Below are 19902 nucleotides of genomic sequence, written 5' to 3'. Positions count from 1 at the left end.
AGTGAAGGCAAAAGCCTGGCTGACAATTTCCTAGAGAAATGTGCTGTAATCCAAGCACCTAGAAAACTAAAAAACTTACAATCAATTCTAGGTTTCCTAAATTTCGGAAGAACTTACATTATAAATTATGCAGAGAGAGTTAAACCTCTCTATGACCTTATAAAACCAGATTTTAAAAGAATCAATTGGACTCAAAAACACACAGAAATTTTGAGATCTTTACAAACAGATATGTTAGTTAAAACAAAATTACAAACACGTGACAACACACGCAACCTTGTGATTCGAGTCATCCCAGGAAGATGCGGATTCACATACCTGACCTCTAATGAGGGAGAGAAGGTACCAATTGCATACAGATCACATTTGTACACAGAAGCTGAAAAAAGGTTCAGCATTAAGGAAAACATTGTTCATGCGGTTCAAACTGCTGTAGCAAAAGAAAAACACCAAGCAGACGGTAGACAGGTTACAGTCAGAACAGCAGAATCAGCTTTTGAGGCATTAACAACACCATGTAATTTACCGACAACGGCACTGAATCCAGAATGGATACAATGGGTAAATTCTGTTGCTACAGACAAAGTAAAATACTATTTTGACCCGGAAATGAAAGAATTAAAATATCTAGAATATGAGAGAGAATACCCTCTGCCAATCGACATTCTGCCTTTACGACAGTACGCCTGTGCAATATATACAGACGGACATGCTCAACCCTCAGTTTGGGGAGATCTGGCTTACAACGCCACATGCGAAATTGTAAAAGAAGTGTGGCGCGGAGGTAAATTAAGACCTCTACTTACAAAAACACACTCAGTGGAAAATAATTCAGAACAACAAACTGAAATAATAGCGTTAAAAATGGCGCTAGATAATGCCGATCGCGAATTCCCGACACTTATTGTGTGCGATTCGTATTACTGCGTCAAATCATACAATAACGATTTACAGAAATGGATTCAAAACGGTTACAAAGATGACACAGGTGCAACAATAAAGCAAAAAGTGCTTTGGGAACAAGTAGTTCTTTTACAGAAAGAACTACCAAAAACTCACGTGATACACTCACTGAGTCATCAGCGTGATGGCGTTCACGTTGCAGGGAATTCATTGGCTGAGACAGCCACAGTGGTAGCAACTAAACCGGCTTCCGTAGCTACAAAAAAGCGTGCAGTAAAATACATTGACGGTGAAACTGTGCTGGCAGTAAAAACGTCATCAAAAGGCGACTGCTCTGCGCTACCGATCAATTATCCACTCAATTATACATACATAATCGATGCAAACTCCGTTCCTTTTGCTCGAATCCCTGGAGTGGGGGATAGAGTAATTCCAAACATGAACAGGAGAGGCTTGTTAATAGCAGACGCGCATATGGGTGAGGGTCTCAGACACCTTAAGCTAAAAGATTCTCTGGAAGAATTACAATCAGTGTACTGGTGGCCAGGCATGAGCCTGCATCATCACATTTTTGTAAAAAACTGCCCAGACTGCAATAGAGATCGCAGTGGTGAGAGAAACGGGTTAATACCATGGTGTTTCACTCCAGAAGGTATCAAATCAACAAAAAAATAAAACCCAGTATGAATAATGCGTCGTATTAACATGTAGAGACTATTTTCACTTATAATGTAGACCCCAACTTTTGGCTGACGTCTGAACTGTTATAAAAGATTTGCGAGTCTATAATGGCACATACGCAAGAAGCATGTTACGTTCTGACCAAAATCTTCACTCTAGCTCTAAAACGGCTTATGGGGGGTGCCTGGGCAGAATGAACATTGCATTGCGGGACTCTTCTCACTTCCTTCCTGAGGGAAACGGGATGGTGTAAAGAAAAAACCAAGGCATAAAGCAATCTATAACAGCAAAGGTATTAGGTTCAGGAGCTGGGTGGGTCAAACATCTAATAAGTGTCCAACGTAGTCTAAATAACCTGCCAAGAAATTCTCTGAAAGGACTCAGTCCGTACGAACTATTGTTTGGGACTAGAATGTTAATCCAGGACTTAGATAGTCAGACTTCAGTGGTTAAAGAAAAATGCTTTGATATCAAAGATCGCTTGGCTATTTTACAGGACTTAAATGAAACAAGAAAAGACCTGAGCAACATAAAGTTGAAACAGCAGCCAACAACCACTGAAGAAAAACCACCTGTCCCAGCAAGGTCTGTCTGGATTCCAAAAGTCGGGGATCTGGTCAGAGAAAAGATCGCAGTAAAGAAGGAATTTGGGCCTTCTTACAGAAAAGCAGTTCCTGTCTTGTCTATCAACGGGACAAGATCGGTAGTACTACCGCCCCTTGCTGGTAAAAAGGAGAACCAAGTCATATCCATCGACCTGGTTAAACCACAATCATGTGGCCGATAACAAATAGTAGGCCTAGTGGACTCCCAAGAAGTAGCAGAACACCAAAGTTTGCTACATCCACAGAGGTTCAATCTGAAAGACTGATCACATTTGGAAAATCTACAGTGAAACAACAAGGACTATGCAACAAAGCAATGGAACTTGAACCTCTAAAAACCCAAATCAAAGCTTTTCATCAAGAAACAACTACCTACGATGATGTAACTACAGAGTTTTCTAATGAAACAAAGCAAAAGCCAAAAACAAAAAGTAATCCAGAAGCAATTGGAACAATTGACAGAACAGCATCCGGCTACTTCATCAACTTCGATGATTCTTCAGAAGGACAAAGCGAACCAGAAGTACAGCCATCAACAAAAACTTTTAAAGACAAAGCAAAGGAACTTTTTCATCAACTAAAGAGAACCTATCTGACTTCCCCATGGATTGAAATTTGGGTGACATTAGGTGCATTTGTCCTCATACTTTGGCTCATCATGGTACTATGCTTGGGACATTTCATTGAGGGAAAATATGCTAAAATGGACACAGCAAGCCAGAAAATCAACTTGGTCCTTAAACCACACACATCTTCACACGTCAAGAAAAGAGAACTTTCTTCACTGAACTTCACAGCCAATCCTATACTAGGCGGTGTAGCATGGGACAATACTGATTATGAAATCTATGGCCCGGTTGAAATCCTGAAGTATCCACACCAATTTAAGATCTTGTTAAGTGACTTTGTAAAACCAAGCACATTTGCTGATGATTGGGACTTTGAAAGTATTAATGATATGATGTCTGACCTAGTAATGTCTGCTAAGTTTACAGAACATGATTATTTGCAGGGTTCGTCTAATTATGATCAAATGTTCTGCTATAACCACTATGGTAACCATTATCTCCATAAATCTGCACAACCTAGAAATGTTTTAAATTATAACCAATGGGAACATTGTGCTACTCCACCAAAGGGTAGTTCCAAAACATTTTTGGATAAATATTCATACTTTTCAGGGTTTAACACAAGTAATGCAGAAACATTTTATTTCAAATTGTCAAATGAGACAGGTATGAAGACCATGCTTACAAACACAAAATTGATATATTCAGATTCATTTTTTGTGCAAATGAATACATTTGGTTTTGATTTCTGGAACAGTAACATTGAAACAAAAACTGTTTGGGGTACAAAAGATTGGCAAGTACAAGGTATAGAATCATTGTTCAGAGCCTGCATGATCCCAGAACAAATTATATTTTTGAATGACACTATTCAACAAACAACCTGTCTTGGCTTAGCCAAAATCAAAGACTTAAACAAACCGTCTATTCCAAAGCCAACATTGAATAGTAATAACTCTATAGATGTTGAGATAGACGTAAACCATATTTTAAACCAAAACAGAACACATCCTGATTGGAAACAATGGTTGATCTGGCCCACAGACACAAATAACTGTCAAGACAGATTCCTGAACAAAATACAGGGGTTCAAATTGACCAGGCCAGACCCTAGATATTCCCAAAGACAACATCCAGGGATAGTAACTACTTACAGTGTGGGCAAGCTCTGCCTTCAATGGCTACAAACATCCACACTGGCAGAAATTAAGCAACACCTAACTTTACTTCAAGATGGTGCTGACTTGCGTGATTTCATTATGGGACCACGCAAACAGCGTCAAAAACGTTTCATAGCGGCCTCTATATATGCAGCTTACAATGAAGTTTGGAAAGTAACTCAAATTGAGACAGCAGAGAAAATACGGGAAATTGACCGTATTAATTTGGAAAAATCACTTTCTGTTGTGGACAATGGGTTAATGACTCTGTCCTCCAGAATATATTCACTGGACAGTATTGTATCTTCAGCAATCGATATAATATCACAAGACTTACTGATGTTACAACACGGTCAGTCCCAATTGCGTTCTATTGTACAGCTTGGCTGGACGTTACAAAATCTGCGTTCAGGCTATGTGCCTTGGCGTTTAATCAACACAACGTCACTATTTAATATCTTTAACCTTACTGATAAACAAATCAGTTTGGCACAGAAGGGTGCTGACTATACAATTCTGAGCATTGAAAAACTTGAGAGATTACCATTGACAATGTCAGAACGACCTGTCATTGAATGGATAATACATGGGATAATAAATATTCCGATAACAACTTTCCAGTTTCAATACTGCCAAAAATATATTTAGGCAGGCCAGTATGAAAGGTTGGGTAAAGGATACATTAAGTCAACATGGAACTTGCCCTATACACACGCATGTGTTAGTAATAAAGGACGAAGTGTGTTCCTTAGTGGCAATAATTGTGAAAGGTCACTAAGCGGTACACTTCTGTGTCAGGGTATTAGTTTACATGGAGCATGTGAAGGGAACTCAAATAACCTTTCATGTCACCAGCTAGGCACACCTGCAACACAGATAGAACCATTCTTTAGGAGACTCTCGAACGGGAGTTACATTCTAATTGTAGATCGCAGATGTTGCAGTCTGCTGCCCGGAAAACCTTATCTCATAACCGTGACTACGAAGGTCATGTGCTGTGAACGAGTATTGTACCCGAACGATGCCCGAGACAGGGAGGCAAGGTTGTGGCCCAGTTTGAAAATTTCTTCTATTCGAATTGATACTTTAAGCAGAATGAAGACAGTGCTCCTACAGACGCCAACCATGTTATCATCATCAAAAGAAACATATGATCTCCAAGTTGCAAGGACAACGGCTGAGATTCATTCACTGTTATCAACCAATTCCCCCATACATTTCGCAGAAATACTGAGCGAAATCTTAAATATTTCTGATACAAGCGGAATCGCGAGTGTATTTAAGACAGTGTTTTCGGGAGCTTTAACCCCATTCAAAGCCATCCTGGGTATTTTTCCTGATTTTGTCCATTCCATCTTTGGCGGACTTCCTCTTCTTTTGGGACTAGTGGCAGGCATCCTATTTTTGATCCTGTTACTTCGCTATGGCAAACACGTCACAGACAACACACCAGCGATAATGGAAGAAACAATCCGAGCTATTGGCTACCGGGACCGCATAACTAAAGTCCTTGGACTAGCACGGCTACGAGATTTGAACATGACTTGGTTTCTTTCATTCAGACCGATGTGGCAAAGTTGTGTTATGCCTGTATTAAGGTGCTTGCTATGCGGCAAAGAATGCGTGTTGGACACCTGTCTGACACTAAAATCGGATATGCCAATGGACGCAGAGACTTTGTTGGGTCCGGTAACGGCTCATGCATTGTGCTGTCCCCAGCGGCTACCAATCCTGATGACGGCATTCGTGGAGACTTCACCACTACGATTGAAGAGTTGTGAAGTACAAGATGAAAGCAGCATCGATCAGGTACGACCTTCTGTCAGCTATGCTGATCGAAACATCAATGAAGGCAATCATGCTCATGAATGCATGTTACAAAAATTTTCCGAGTTAGTGGAACTTTCGCAAGAAGCAGTTGACAGTTTTTTCGAAAGTCTCAACAATATGATGTTTTCACCAGAGCAGAAAGAATGACTTTGAGCAAACTAGCACACGGTGTTCCCTACACCCTGTATTTGGCCTTCAACAGCAAAAATAAATTTTCTCACCAGTTTTTACAGAGAGCGAGACATTTTTTTTCCCCCTTCCATTCCAAAAATATTTACAATTTTTTTGGGACACTTATCTCCTGCTTAAAGTAAGACTATTCTTAGAGAACAAAATTTCTATATTTAGCTACTCAAGACACATTAGCTACCCTCTAGCATGTTCACGAGTATTATGATTTTGTGATGAAATGGTCTCGACTTTTTTCTTCTGTATTAAGAGCCATTTCATGTGTAATTTCCGCATTTCATTCATGCTTATTTCAAAATATGCGTTTAGATTTAGCATTTATTATACTGCTTGAAGTGCATATAGTAACTATACTCATCTTTTCGTGTATTTCGCATTTCCAAATTTCATTATGCAAATGATTGTATTTTGGGGTGGTTCGGTATACACATACACTACTAGTATGTTTACTATGCCTAGACTTGTAAATATGGACATAGACTACGTGGAGTGGGTGTGGTGTATTTATTATGGGTACTGTGTCGATCCCCCTGTTTCTGACCCTTGTCTGGTTAATAATTAACTAGCAGCCATTCAACTGCACAGAAATCCGTTATCTGATTAGCCACACAATGGCACAGAAGCCCGTTATCTGATTAGGTCATAGCGCATGCCATCTCATTAGGCAAGCACTATTCCTCCAGCCCCCTAATAGGCATACGGTGTTCTCAAAACAAATCAAACCTACCACGATCTGGGAAATCCCCACAGCCATTGTTTTGATTTAGCCGAGAACTTCAGTAAAGAATGTGCGAACGATCAAGTTCGTATGACATCCTTATTGACGTATTTATGTCCATCCTTACGTCAATCCCGGCACCTTTCAGGTATAAATAATACCGACATTGCCTTAAGCAAACACACGAGGTGGTGACAAGATTGGAGCAGCGAGCCGAGGAGCCCAGCAGACAGCAAAGCCCACAGACGCTGCCCCTCCTTTCTGACGCGCTGAGAGAGAGAGACGCTGCCTTTTCTCCTGCCGAGAAATCCAGCTCCGGCGCTTCCAAGCAGCCCTCGCAGGCAGCTGGAATATCAAGACCTGAGATAGAGATACCAGCCCTCCAGCCTTCTAAACTCCCAGGTACTGAACTGAATCATCCTTTGTAGAGAATTCTTGAAGCAGACCCTTGGCAAAACAAACTTAACTTAAACTGCTTCTTATCTACTCCCGCCACGTATTAGGCTTAGGTCAGGTACATTGGGGTAGGCGTAGTTAGAAGCACCAGTTGAGTACGATTAGTCAATGTATATATGTATGTATCTATTTTATCCATTTTAAGTATCATATGGCTAAGAAACCATATCAATGCTTTTACAGTATTATTTTATAATTCTGTAATTACTGTATGCACTTTACTTAACAATAAGTATTGCAATAATAGCGATTCATTTCTCTTGTATGAGAAAAGAGACTGATCAATAAATAACATCTTTTTATTGAACACGCCCGTCTCTTCCTTTTCTCTGCAATCTGGTGAAACTAAGAATGCACTGAACTGACTGAGTAAAATAAGTTGTCTATTGTTTTCACACGACTCTAGAGATACACTCTTGATTAGGGGAGAGCAAAGTTGTCATGTTCTATGGTTGTCAGAAACTAAATCCCTTCTTGTCTATCCAGGGAAGATAAACTCCTCCTTGTCTATTCGAGAAAGTTTCTAGTGAACTCTGAGCTAGCTGGCACACACATAACTTTAAGTCTAATATCGACAGTAGAAGACCTAGTTAACCTCTGTCCTACGTCTATACTATTGAAGATATTATTCCAATGCGCAGAGCCTATTGGGATGATAGGAACTACACTACAGCCCATTGTGAAGAGCAAACAAGTAAGGTACTTCACAGATGATATTTCACCAGTAAAATGAGGCCTTTCAAAAGTAAACCCCACCCAATCATTTTAGAAAATAAGAATCTCACAATTAGGGCTTTATTTCATTCTTCAAATCAGCCTATACCGAGGTATAGTAGAAATGGATTATCAACCCTGCTCTGTAGTTAAATGTTTTGAAGAAAGTTTATATTTAATTTATATATTCATCACCAGCATGCGACAGACAAAAAAAAGTGGAAAAAAGTGTTACTTGGAGCAAGATCTCAACATGTGCACTGTGATGTAAAGCTGTGGTTTCAAACATTATTCAGGTAGTTAGAAAGAGGTTTTCATAGATTGCACACTGATTTTAGAAGATCCCTATCTTAATTAACAACGAGCTTATAACAAATCTTACCTCTTTTAATACCAGCACACACTTGCCAGGACCCACGGTCTGAGGGAGCTCTGCGATTCGGCCTTTGTTTAGATAGGGGCCTGAAAAGCATCTGTGGTTGATGAAGAGCTGCGGGCAGCAGTATTTACCATTAGGGGAACCTGCAATGACAGAATGCAGAGATTGGGGACCAGATCTGGCTAGACAAACCTGAGGGGAAAGATAACGTTGACATGAAGAGCCCCTTCAAGAAAAAATAGTAACAATTCATATAATCAGGTATGCTGAGATTAACAGCCATTTGAACAAATCACAGCCCTTAAAGAATGTGCATTCGCTTTCCATAAGTTTCCAAAATCACTTATATAAATGTGGGCTATTCAAAGGCATTTCCAGCGTACACCTGCTTTGCCTAAATCTGTCAGTTAAGTCTCTATATAATGTGGGAAACTACAGGTGCACAGTTAGCACCGTAGTGATACTGGTGGGCTTTGCCACACTCCCTGCATCAACCACATCCATGCACGTTTGGATGTGCATTTATGTTGGGAAAGGGGTTTGACCGCTTTAGTACTGTGTTATTCTGGTCAGTCATGCACACAGCTATCATTCTTGGTGTCAGGAAAGAATGATGAAAATCCACAGGTTTTGCATAATTCGTGCCTACATTCGTGATGTCTCAGCATGCAATGCTAACTTCATGACTCACCTGTCAGTTTTAAATGCCGTTTTTCAGGTTTTTTCCATGATTGATCTGACATTTCTCTACAAAAACGCTGCGTGGAACAGATTTCTATTCCATGCCATTAGTTAGATTTAATTACGTTTATCAGGTTGCAGGCTCCTCTTGGCTGAGTCAATCAAAAACATAAAAATCAAAAGGTCTTGGCTAACCACTTACTTAAAAAGGAAGCTACTTTCTGTCCGCTAGGGGGTTCAATGAAGCTCTGCACATACATCTGTAAAGCCTCTTATTGCTGGGCTTTGAATGCATTATCAGTAGACAGGCAATTTTCCTTTGTTAACATTCCAGTTGCCTCTGTGATCCCTCTGATTCATTTACCTGCTTTCTTGAAATCTATTTATAAATTTCAGTGGCATTCGATGTGTCTATTGACACACACAGGTGTGCTGGATAGGGAGAAGTATTGTGAAGAAGGTGCCTTTTTTTTATTATGCATCTTTAAGAACCAATCTGGAACAGAATTGCTTTCTAATTGATTATAAGCTGGTATTTATCAGGGTACATAGACCTGTTGTATAAAAAGATAACTATCCACAGCTTTAAGGTGTTCGCACTCTGATAACAGGTTTATATTGTAGGATCAGAATCAATGATTTAATGAGTGTCCGGGTATTAGGCCTGCCTCCTGACCAGGCCACGGAGCTATCTCTCATCATTATTGGGCTAAGAGAAAGACCTAGATGTCCACCTTTTCTCCTCAGGCAGAACACAGGAATGCTTAGGCATTACTGGAGATATTTCAGTCTCTCTCCTCTATCTGGCACGGATGACCTGTAGCCTGAGTGCCTCCGTGGGAATACCAAGCCTCAGGAATAAATAAGCAGAACCTGTAGTGGTTTCTGAAACTCTTCCATGGTTGATCCTGATCTCGAATGTCAGCTCCTGTGGCTGCTACATCTTACAGGTCATTGTGCCGCAGTGAAGACTCCTGAAAACGATACCTTAATTCAGCAGAGCGGGAAACATCTCTTTATAAGCAGGGCCAGGTATTACTTTGTCTAATGCAAGGACTGACTATGCAGCTGCCCCATTTCCTCCATTTTTCCTTCATTATTCTTTCTTTTAAGGCCAATTGGATAGGTCCATAATCCCAAGGCACGCCCAAGCTACCAACAGGGGCAATATTACAGAAGGTGCCCCAGAGGCACAACGGGCATTTACGCCCGCTTTGCGCCCACCCGGGGCACTTTGGTATTATAGAAGGGGATGAAGATGCTTGTGGATCCCCTTCTATAATACCGATAGCGCTGGCGCACTTTAAGCGCCAGTGCTACCTTCAGAGTGCGTTCCCTCATTTGCAAAGGGGGCGTGCCCAATGCAAATGAGGGAATTCCTTTGACTCTGCGCTCGCGCCATATTACAGACGCAGGTGCTGAGTCAAAGAAGGCCTCAGGAGGCCCATTGACAGTGCGCCATTTAAAAGGTGGAGCACTGTCAGTGTGCCTCCTGAGAGCAGCCCTCTGCAGGGGTAGCCCCCTACAGGCCGGTACAGCACTGTCTGCACCCGCCTGCAAGGGGATCTCTAATCCCCTTTGAAAGTGCAGGCGGTTGCCACCTGCACTGTGAAAACACAGAGGAGCTGCTCCGTGTTTTCACATGAATGCGCTGCCCCCAGAGCAGCGTGAGTTCGCAGCTGCCCTGACGGAAGCGTATACACTATGATGGGGTGCATTAGCACTGTTTGCACCCGGCGCACTTTTTGAAAGGTTCGCCATGCGCAAACAGTGATAATGTGTAATACAGCCCCAGGTGCTCAATTGCAACCTCCCTTAATGTACCCTAGGACATATGAGACCATGGATTATTTTTCCCTTGTTGCAGCCCCACTGGAATACTTCCTTTAAGCATTTTATAAAAGTCTTGGTGGCAGCAGCATTTATATTGCTTTTAGGTGCAGTAGATTACCCTTGGAGTGAAACCTTGATGGTTACTCTGTTTAAGTTAAGGCTTGAGCACTGTTAAACAGAGCATTGCTTAAATTCATTTTTATGAATGGAAATGCTGAAAACAATTACCTTCGATGTATGGGCTCTTAGGGTTAAATAACTTTGAATATTTTCATACATAAATGTAAATGCAAAAAGAAGTATGGCTTCTGCCCACAGAGAAAAACCAGAGACAGCTCACCGGGGTTAGACTGGGACAAAATAAATCGTCCCAGGACTAAAATAAAAGTGGTCCTGATAAGTGGACCGGATAGCCCACAAAAAGTGTCCTCCATTTGCAAAACAGGCCAGTTTTGAAACCTGTGAAGACAAGCTCTATGGGTAATATGCACAGCGTGGCAGACTTGATGCATTTGTGTCTACTGCAAGCAATATTTGTGGTAATAGCAGGAAAATCAACAGTGAAAACCGGCCGACCTGGGCATTAAGCATGCCCACAAGCTGCTTAAAAACCATCCCACACACTGATTTGTCAGACCAACCCACCGGGCACTGCCTGATTACCCTATAGGCCAGTCACACCCTTAGCTCACCACATATTCTCCTTTCTCCTTCTAGCACCTTTGTCCCCAGAGCCTGTTTAAAATGAATACACAAGTGTTTGTAAGAGATATTATTAATGTTATTTGATGTTATTAGTACCTCCTAGGGCGCAGGTTTACCAGTGGTTTCTTGGTGCTAGAAAACGTAAGCAACGAAAGTGTTCGCATAGTCTAGCTGAGAAAATAACCATACCCATAATGATCATTTTCAAGGCTTCCATAGGTAGGATGGGGAAAATACATTTTCCTTATCAATTTCTAGGCATAAATGCATTTTGATCCAACCGCACCAATCTCAGATGTCATAGTTAGCCCACTTTCTGATAGTACACCCAGGCTCTTAACTGGTGCCTAGGCCGCGGGAAGTAACCCATCTCCACTGGCCAATGAAATCCATGCCAAAAGTCGATTCTGTTGTTTAAAATCATAATTTTTTCTGCACTTAACTTAGGTTGATTGTTTCCCATCCAGCACCAAATAAGTTTCATGATTTTTTTTTAAATGTAGCTATGACTTTAAGATGTTCTCTACAACGCCTAGCTGCAAATTCATTAATTAGGGTGTCGTGCATATACATTGAAAAGATAGGGAGAGTGGGACATTCCTTGGGGCACTCCATATGTAATCAGAGTGAATGTAGAAAAAATGAACCTTATATCACTGCATGAGTGAGATCCTTTGGGACAGATTTCATCCAATTCAAGGCAACATTCTTGAGCCCTGCTGCCTCCAAAAAGTCAGCGAGAATCTCATGGTCGACCATATTAAAGGCAACTGATACATCCCGTAGTACCACTGCAGATATCTGACCATCATCTCCATCAAGCATGAGATCATCTATAGGAGCCATTATCACTGATTTGGTTCTAAGGTCCAGACAAAGATCTTTTTGTAGATGGTCACAGTGTTCCTGAGCCACATAGGCCTCCGGCAGTTTTACTGAATAAGTAAACAAAGAGATGAGGTGATAGTTTTTTGAATACCTAAGGGCTGTCTTCTTGTTTTTTTAAAAGAGGGATCACCTGGCACTTTTGAAAGTTTTGGTAACTGCTTCTCAGAGGATAGAATTGTTCAGAACCTTTAAAAGCAGAACTTCGATAGCTTTCCATATGCTCCTCATCATTTGGGAGGGCATGGATCTGGAGGGGGGAGGAGAGGGGAGTGCGGATTAGATACTCCCCATCAACTTGTGCTGGCAGCTTTTCTCCAAACAACTAAAAGAGGAGAAATTGTAGGGATTCTTATCTTCCTTCTGACAGATCAAAGTAGATCAATATTGTGTGATGGTGGCTCTTGTTGAAATTGTTTTATTTATATATAAAAAAAAATCATTCAAGGTTTCACAGAAATCTTGTTCTAAATACTGTGCCTGTCTTAAAGAACATACCTGCCAGGCAACAGACATCAAAACCATTCCAGAAAAAGGACGAGGCACGATTTGCCCAGCATCCTTTATGGGAATAGAAACTTTGACTAAAATGACAGTTTTTAGGAGAATGCACTTGAAGAGATTGACGTTGGGATGCTGCGAAGGGTCTAGGACAGAGCATATACGCTGGAGACTCCCACCAGCATTGGATCAATGTAGTCCTCAGTAAACTCTGCTACAGTGCGCCCTGAACTAGGAAATGCATGATGCCCATTTCATCAAAGCTAGTACTAAACGTCATGACGTCATATCTCTATTGGTCTTTCCTGCTCCTTTTTATCTTGCCCACATGAAAACCCCAAGTCTCTTAAATGAGTTCAGACAATCAGATTTTCAGAATCCAAGGTGGTCTCTCTACCCCTCACCAGAGTAGGAGGTCTGCAAGCTATTAACCTTCAAGTGCAGAGGAGCTGTGTCCTGACTCAAACTGGAAATCATGATCCTGCACTGTGCACACTTTGGCTTGCTCACTTATGAGGTCCACCCCACTTTGCTCTGTTCTGGCACCCGCTGGTCTCCGTCTGGCTTACCTACTCCCCACAGTGGCATGGGTATTTGGAAAAGCATCACCAAGCCTTTTTTGTGGGTACACTGCCATGATCTGAACAGGTACATCACTCTGCTGATTACTCTGCTTGCCAGATATGAAACTTCAGGGAGTCAATGTGTGTGCCTTTTGTGCATGTGAACTAGAGCCTGATTTTCCAGAAATATCGTACCTCTCTCTGTCCTGCATCAGAACTAAGAACTGTCCTCACTGGATGTAGAGCTATTGACTTGGTGTCACTACCTCCTTTGGGAAAGTTAATAATCAAGTGAAATTATACTGTTCAAACCAAATTTAAAACCAGCAGAAAAATCCGGAACATTAAGACACTTGATTTTATTGTGTTGGATTATTTTCTTTCCTTCTTCCCCCTCCCTCCCCCACACAGTTTGCATCGTTTATAATGTTCCCAGCGATCCTGATCAGTTATTGATTGCTAACTACATACTAGGAAATAATATTTTGGCTGGAGAATTGTGATCCTCCATAACCTCAGATATTTAGGAACACCAAACTCTAATTAATTTTGTTTGTGGCATTTAAACTGTTTTAAAGCCCCCCTTTATCTATACAAAATAACAAATATAGCTAGATATTTTCATCTTTTTTGCAACTGTGATACCTGTGTTGTACTATTGTAATCTCATACCACATGCAACCTGCTATGACCAAGGCCTTGACTGCTCAACCTGTCTTCCCCAGAGAGTAAAGTAGGTTGGGCAGATCACATTTCCTTCGCTGGTCAAGTACCAGGTGTCCCTGTTTGTAGGAAAACAATCACAATGTTCCCTTTGGTACTGGTGATTGATCTCTTCAGATTCAAGAACATGGGGATACGCCTGACATTAGCTAACAAAACCTAAGCTACATTATTGAAATGGGCTAAAGAAAAAAATTGACATTTAAAGACAAATCAATGTACATTCAAGAAAAAGAAAACTTACCAATAGGGTCTGCCTGAGGAACATTGCAAGGCTCTTGAGGTATTTTGTCCACAGGCACTGAGGATGGTAACCTATTTAGGTAAAAATACATTTCATGTAAGTTTTCTCTATACCATGTATTTAGTACGGCACATTTTCAGAATACAACAATATTCAGGACAGAGCAAAGTAGAGTGCCCATGGCTCAAATAAAAATGCCTAGGAAAATGGTCGGATTGTCTATGGGGATAATAGCTGAATCACAGATGACCACTGATGGCATTTTGGATACTTGTTCCAGTCATTCTTTTATTTATGTTTTATTACTCCGAATTTGACCCCCTAAATAAATGGAATTTTCAGATGTTCATTTTTCAGGTCAAGGGACATGTACTGCATGTAATTGTGCTACTTTTTATTTGATTGAATATAACATAATACTGAAAGCACAGGTGGAACACACTTCTCCCAACCATGTGGCTGTGTTCAGATGGCTGCCTGTGGAGGGTTGTGCGCTGGGTCTTGCCGTCAAGAATTTCAGCCCATTCCTGCTATGCATGGCCACAGTATGTGTAGAATGGATTTGACCCCATACACAAGGTTGGATGGAGGTCTGGCCATAGGCTAGTCCCTGTAGCCAATCCCCACTGTGCAAGGCCAAAGGCTGTGCACAGCAGTGGCTGGCTCCCCATGGTTGGTTGGGCACAGGAAACTGTTGCAAGTGGCATATGTAAAAAAAAAAGTCACTGAGTAAAATGAAAGTTAACTAAAGTTTAAGTTGCTGTTACTTATACCATATGAATATATATTTAAAAAAGCTTAAGACATTCACTGGTTAATTCACTACCAACTTTTGGCTGTTTTCAACTTGTTTTTAGTCCTGTAGTGACAGTCACAACAGCCGATGAGAGAGCCTTAGGTCCACAAATTCAGATTTGGATCCGTGAACACAAAATGGCATTGGCAGAAAAAGTTCCTTCAACCAATAAGTGAAAACTACTTTTCTTAATTTTGAGCTTGCAGGAGATGGTTTGTGGACTTTCGTGAATTAATGGTCCACATTTTGTTATAATTTAATGTCTTCATGCTCAGACTGAAACCATTTCACCAAACCCAGTAAAGTCAGTTCCTTGCATAAAGCTCTGCTTTCCTGACAAGGTTGATATATTTTAATTCAGCCTTTTTTATGTATTGAGAAGAGAATTTTAAAGGAGTTTAAAAGGAAATGTCATTTTATTGCTCCCCTCCCTTTTTTTTGGCCCTCGCTTGATAGACCTACATGAAGCCTGCCATGCTGAACTAAAAGTGGATGAACTTTTTGTTGAAAAGATTAATGCAGATTAGTTGAACGGTGCAAAATATTTTAAAATATTTTAATGATTATATAAAAGGCTTCGAAAAAGTAAACAGCACTCGCGGGGGGTCAAATCAAGATCAATTTATTAAGTACAAGAAAATGAAACACAAAACGCGTTTCGGCGGGACGCCTTCGTCAGTTGTGCCTTTCATTTTGAGATCGCTCTGCCTGTGACCAAGAACTATTTTTTTGTTCGAAATGCGTAAGGCAACCTATTGATCCAGGGAGTTGTAGATGGTGTTGTTGCCTTATTGAACGGATGAAGAGTGAGTCCTAAAGCTTTGGCAATGTGGAACTTCATATATATATTACCTACTGGCGGTCGCCAGTAGGTATATATAGTTAGGATTTTTTCTCTATGGGATTTTTGAAAATTCTATGTCTAATAACTTTGGCGTTTGTGGACGGAATTGGCTGAAATTTTCAGGAAAATGGCACATTTTGTTTCTGAGCAGCCCCTGAAAATTTTGGGGGGGTTTGTCAAGGGGGGGCCGAGAAAAAAGGGGGGTCCCAAAACACGTTTTTCCCATGTTGATTTCCATAGGGCGGTTGGCCTCACTTTTAGCCCGAACGGCTGAATGGATTTGCACGAAACTTGGCAAAATTGTAGGGACTGGTAGCCCGATGTGCCTTTTGTAGGTCTCAATATATGTGCTCCAGTGGATTTTGAGAAATTAACGTTTAAAAAAAGATATATATCTGTAACAGCGGACCGGGCAGCGCTCCAGGACGCGTACTTTTCGCGCAACGGAGCTTTGTGAAGCGAAGCTGATTGGTTCTCCGGCGTCTGTAAACATTCCAAACAGTCCGTAGCGGCCGCCATCTTGTCTCTCGGTAGGATCGAGAGACAAGAGGAGGCCAAAGCGAAGGGGCAAATGATCATAAGGGGGCATAGTAGATTGTCGCTGACCCCCTAGGTTTGATGTGGAGGTTTTAAAAAACCCCGCGGGGCAAAAAAATAAAAAATAATAATAATCGAACGGCTGAATGGATTTGCACGAAACTTGGCAAAATTGTAGGGACTGGTAGCCCGATGTGCCTTTGCTAGGTCTCAATATATGTGCTCCAGTGGATTTTGAGAAATTAACGTTCAAAAAAAGATATATATCTGTAACAGCGCTCCGCTTCGCGTACTTTTCGCGTTACGGAGGTTTGCGAAGCTGATTGGTTCTTCGGCGTCTGTAAACATTCCAAACAGTCCGTAGCGGCCGCCATCTTGTCTCTCGGTAGGATCGAGAGACAAGAGGAGGCCAAAGCGAAGGGGCAAATGACCATAAGGGGGCATAGTAGATCGTCCCTGACCCCCTAGGTTTGATGTGGAGGCTTTGAAAGGGTCTCGCAGGGCAAAAAAAAAATATACCGTTTTTTTAGTTTTTTTGCGTGGAGTGCGCCCGGTTCGCGAACCGGGAAGCGTTCTGGGGAGCGTACTTTCTTGAAAATTAGTGAAAAAAGTTAGAGTAAAATAATAATTGTGAGTGATCAGATGTAGGGTAGCTCTGAGAAGAGCTTTTGGGTTTATGGTACATTTAGGTACTTATAAGTAGGTACCAATGCACAGTCTTAAATTCAGAGTGAAAATTCTGTTGCCCTCATCTGAGAAGTGAACTCCATCTCCTCTGTAGATATCTTGCATGTAGTAACGCAAGTTATTGTTGTACAGGGAGCCCATTCCATGGTCTCTCATGTAAGCTGAAACAGATTTGTTTACATGCTTCCTCGATTTCTCAATTTGTGGACAAAATTGGTTCGACCACCTCCATTTCTGTCTTTGGCATATATTTGAATATACCAAGGCAGTCTGAGGAAAAAGTGCCATCAATTGCTCAAAGGTGTCCTTTAAAAGCATTTCCAGACCTACCCCAGTCAAAGTGCCCAAATCATTACCTCCACAGTGCACAATTAACAGGTCAGGTTTTGGCAAATGCATAAAGGTTTTCACCAATGGTATCAATTGGTGACATTTTAATCCTCTGTGGCCAAACCACTTAATTTCCACATCTTGTAAATTGAGGTTAGGTAAATTCCTGTTTTCAGCGTACCTTTGAGCCCAATAGATATAACTATGTCCCACAATCCAGACAGAAAACATGGCGAGAGAAGGTTCTCCTGCAGTCAGATGAAGTGTGGCAATGAAATGGCAGTTGAAAAAATAAGAGTGTAAAATGAAAAAAACTGAGGAGTTTCTGTGTTAATGAAGCAGTAAGAGTGATTGGTGGATTTTGATTGCTGAAAACAGAAAGTTAGTGTGCATGGATGAGTTCGTTGAAAGATGTATTTTGAGTGGCGAAGAAAAAATCATTAAATGAAAGAATGCTCTGGATATGCAGGTGCACTGAGAGTTCAGAGTTCAATTGCAACATTGTTGTGTGAACTTGCAAACACCAGAGGTCTTGCAAGAGGTGGTTGCTATGCAGAAAAGGCATGAAATGGCAGAGGGGGGAAGGGTTTTCATTTGAAAAAAAGTGAGGGAAGAGTTTTGATTGGGTGACATGAGAGATATGTGTGAGGAATTACAGCATTTCTGTGCTTTTGATAGCTGCAGACTCTGGAGTGCATACCTTTTGCTCTGCTGAAGACAAATTGGTGTGTTTCTGAGACTGTTTTGAAACTCAAAGTATTTGCTAAGGTGAGAAAAGATTTCTTTAATTTAGATAGAAAATAGTGTGCTTTAAGGAGAAAATTATGAAGAAAGTTTTGTTTTTCAAATGTTGCTTTGTCTCAAGTGTTTTACAAATAGATTTTGTTTCTTTGAGAAATTGTAATTGGAGAAAATGTGAAGTATTAGTACTGACAGGGCTTTTATGTGCATAGGAGCTGTGGAGTGTTTTCAAATTATGACTTGTAAATCGTTTTTGAGAAAAAGCAATGGTTTTAATATTGATGAGAAGGACATAATGGTGTCTGCTTCTTTATAAGGTAATTGAGAGTCTCTGAGGTTATTTTTCCCATTTCAATGTAAGAAGTTTGTCTGTGGAGCAAATTGCTTGTAAATATGCTCCCACCTGTGCATGGCAAATTTAGATTTTGAATGTTTGCGTTACATAGGCATGTTAAAGGTGACTGAAACATGCTGCAAAGGCAATCAAAAAACGCTTTTATGTGTCTTAAGGACATTTTAAGTCATTTCCCCATGTGCAGTGTTTTCAAATTATGAGTTGAAAATCGTTTTTGAGGTAAAGGAATGTTTTCAAAATTTATGTGCGCCATATGCCCCCAAATTTCTTTTTCAGGGGTGCAGCAGGGTGTTCTTGAGACACCCCTGCACCCTCGGAAAAATTCGTAATTTGCGATGAGGTAATTGCTAATCGCAAATTGCACCTTCATTCCTATGGGCCTCCTGCTGCATGGAAATGAATGGGTAATTTGTAATTAGCAAATAGGTCATCGCAAACTAGGAATGGTAAAGAATCGCTATTTATTCCTTAAAGTTCGCTATTTAGGAAATGCAAAAAACTTTGATGATACATATGGCGGTTCATCTCTAACAAGATAAGAAGCATAGGGATAGATTTATGATGACTGGTGCATCACCAGGGATGTGTTAGTCATTCTGTGCCGCTGTTCCGTCACCTATGGTGTGCTGCATTTACAATGCGGCGCATCATGGGGCAAAAACAGCACAGATGCGTGACGTATCTGTGCCGTAAAGGTGGCGCATTGCTGGAGTTGTATCGCAAGTGTGATGAAGCTCCAGCAAGGGTCGGGGTGCCCCTGTTGCAGGGTTTCTGTTCTCAGACAGAACTGTGGACAGAGGATTGGAACCTCGGCGAATTAGGGTGTCCCAAAACTCTCCTTAGTAATCAAAACCCCTTAGCAAGCTAGGTACAGTGTCACATTGGATATAACAAACTCTCAATGTTTAGACAATCCAGAATATGAACTTATAGTACCTCAGGATACGTGGAACTCATGAACAGTCGGTCGTTATATATTTCTTAGAAACCAGAACATGGAGTTAAGAAGAACACTTGTGTATTTGAAATGTTTATTTACTAATGCCGTCTTCTCAGGCGTAGTATCTTAGATTATACAAGTACACATATTATCAGTAGCAAAATTACCAGCATAGTTAGTAGTACATAAAAAGCGAATGGTGACAGTATGTTAACATGCTGTAAATGAATAAGAGTTAGCAACACTTATAAGCAGCCGCGGGCCGTGGAGGGAGTTACGGTGGGGCAGGGAGGCGGGGAGGGGGAGGGGCAGGGTGGAGAGGGCTCCACCCTG

At 41.1% G+C, this 19902-nt stretch overlaps 1 protein-coding gene across 5 annotated transcripts in view; it reads right to left on the bottom strand.

Annotated features, from left to right (window-relative positions):
• The window catches only part of SFMBT2 (Scm like with four mbt domains 2), a 1092424-nt gene that overhangs the window by 142522 nt on the left and 930000 nt on the right, over positions 1-19902 (bottom strand). For all 5 annotated transcript variants that reach the window (XM_078677113.1, XM_078677108.1, XM_078677111.1 and 2 more), the window contains 2 exons: positions 14340-14410; positions 8208-8347 (listed from right to left, as the gene is read on the bottom strand). In XM_078677113.1, coding sequence (XP_078533239.1) covers positions 8208-8347; positions 14340-14410 — 211 coding nt within the window. The remainder of the gene's footprint in view (positions 1-8207; positions 8348-14339; positions 14411-19902) is intronic.

This window comes from Lissotriton helveticus, chromosome 1_1 (genome assembly GCF_964261635.1).
Source record: "Lissotriton helveticus chromosome 1_1, aLisHel1.1, whole genome shotgun sequence".
Lineage (NCBI taxonomy): Eukaryota > Metazoa > Chordata > Amphibia > Caudata > Salamandridae > Lissotriton > Lissotriton helveticus.
Note: the sequence above shows the minus strand (reverse complement) of the source record. Positions and strands in the feature narration are given on the sequence as shown.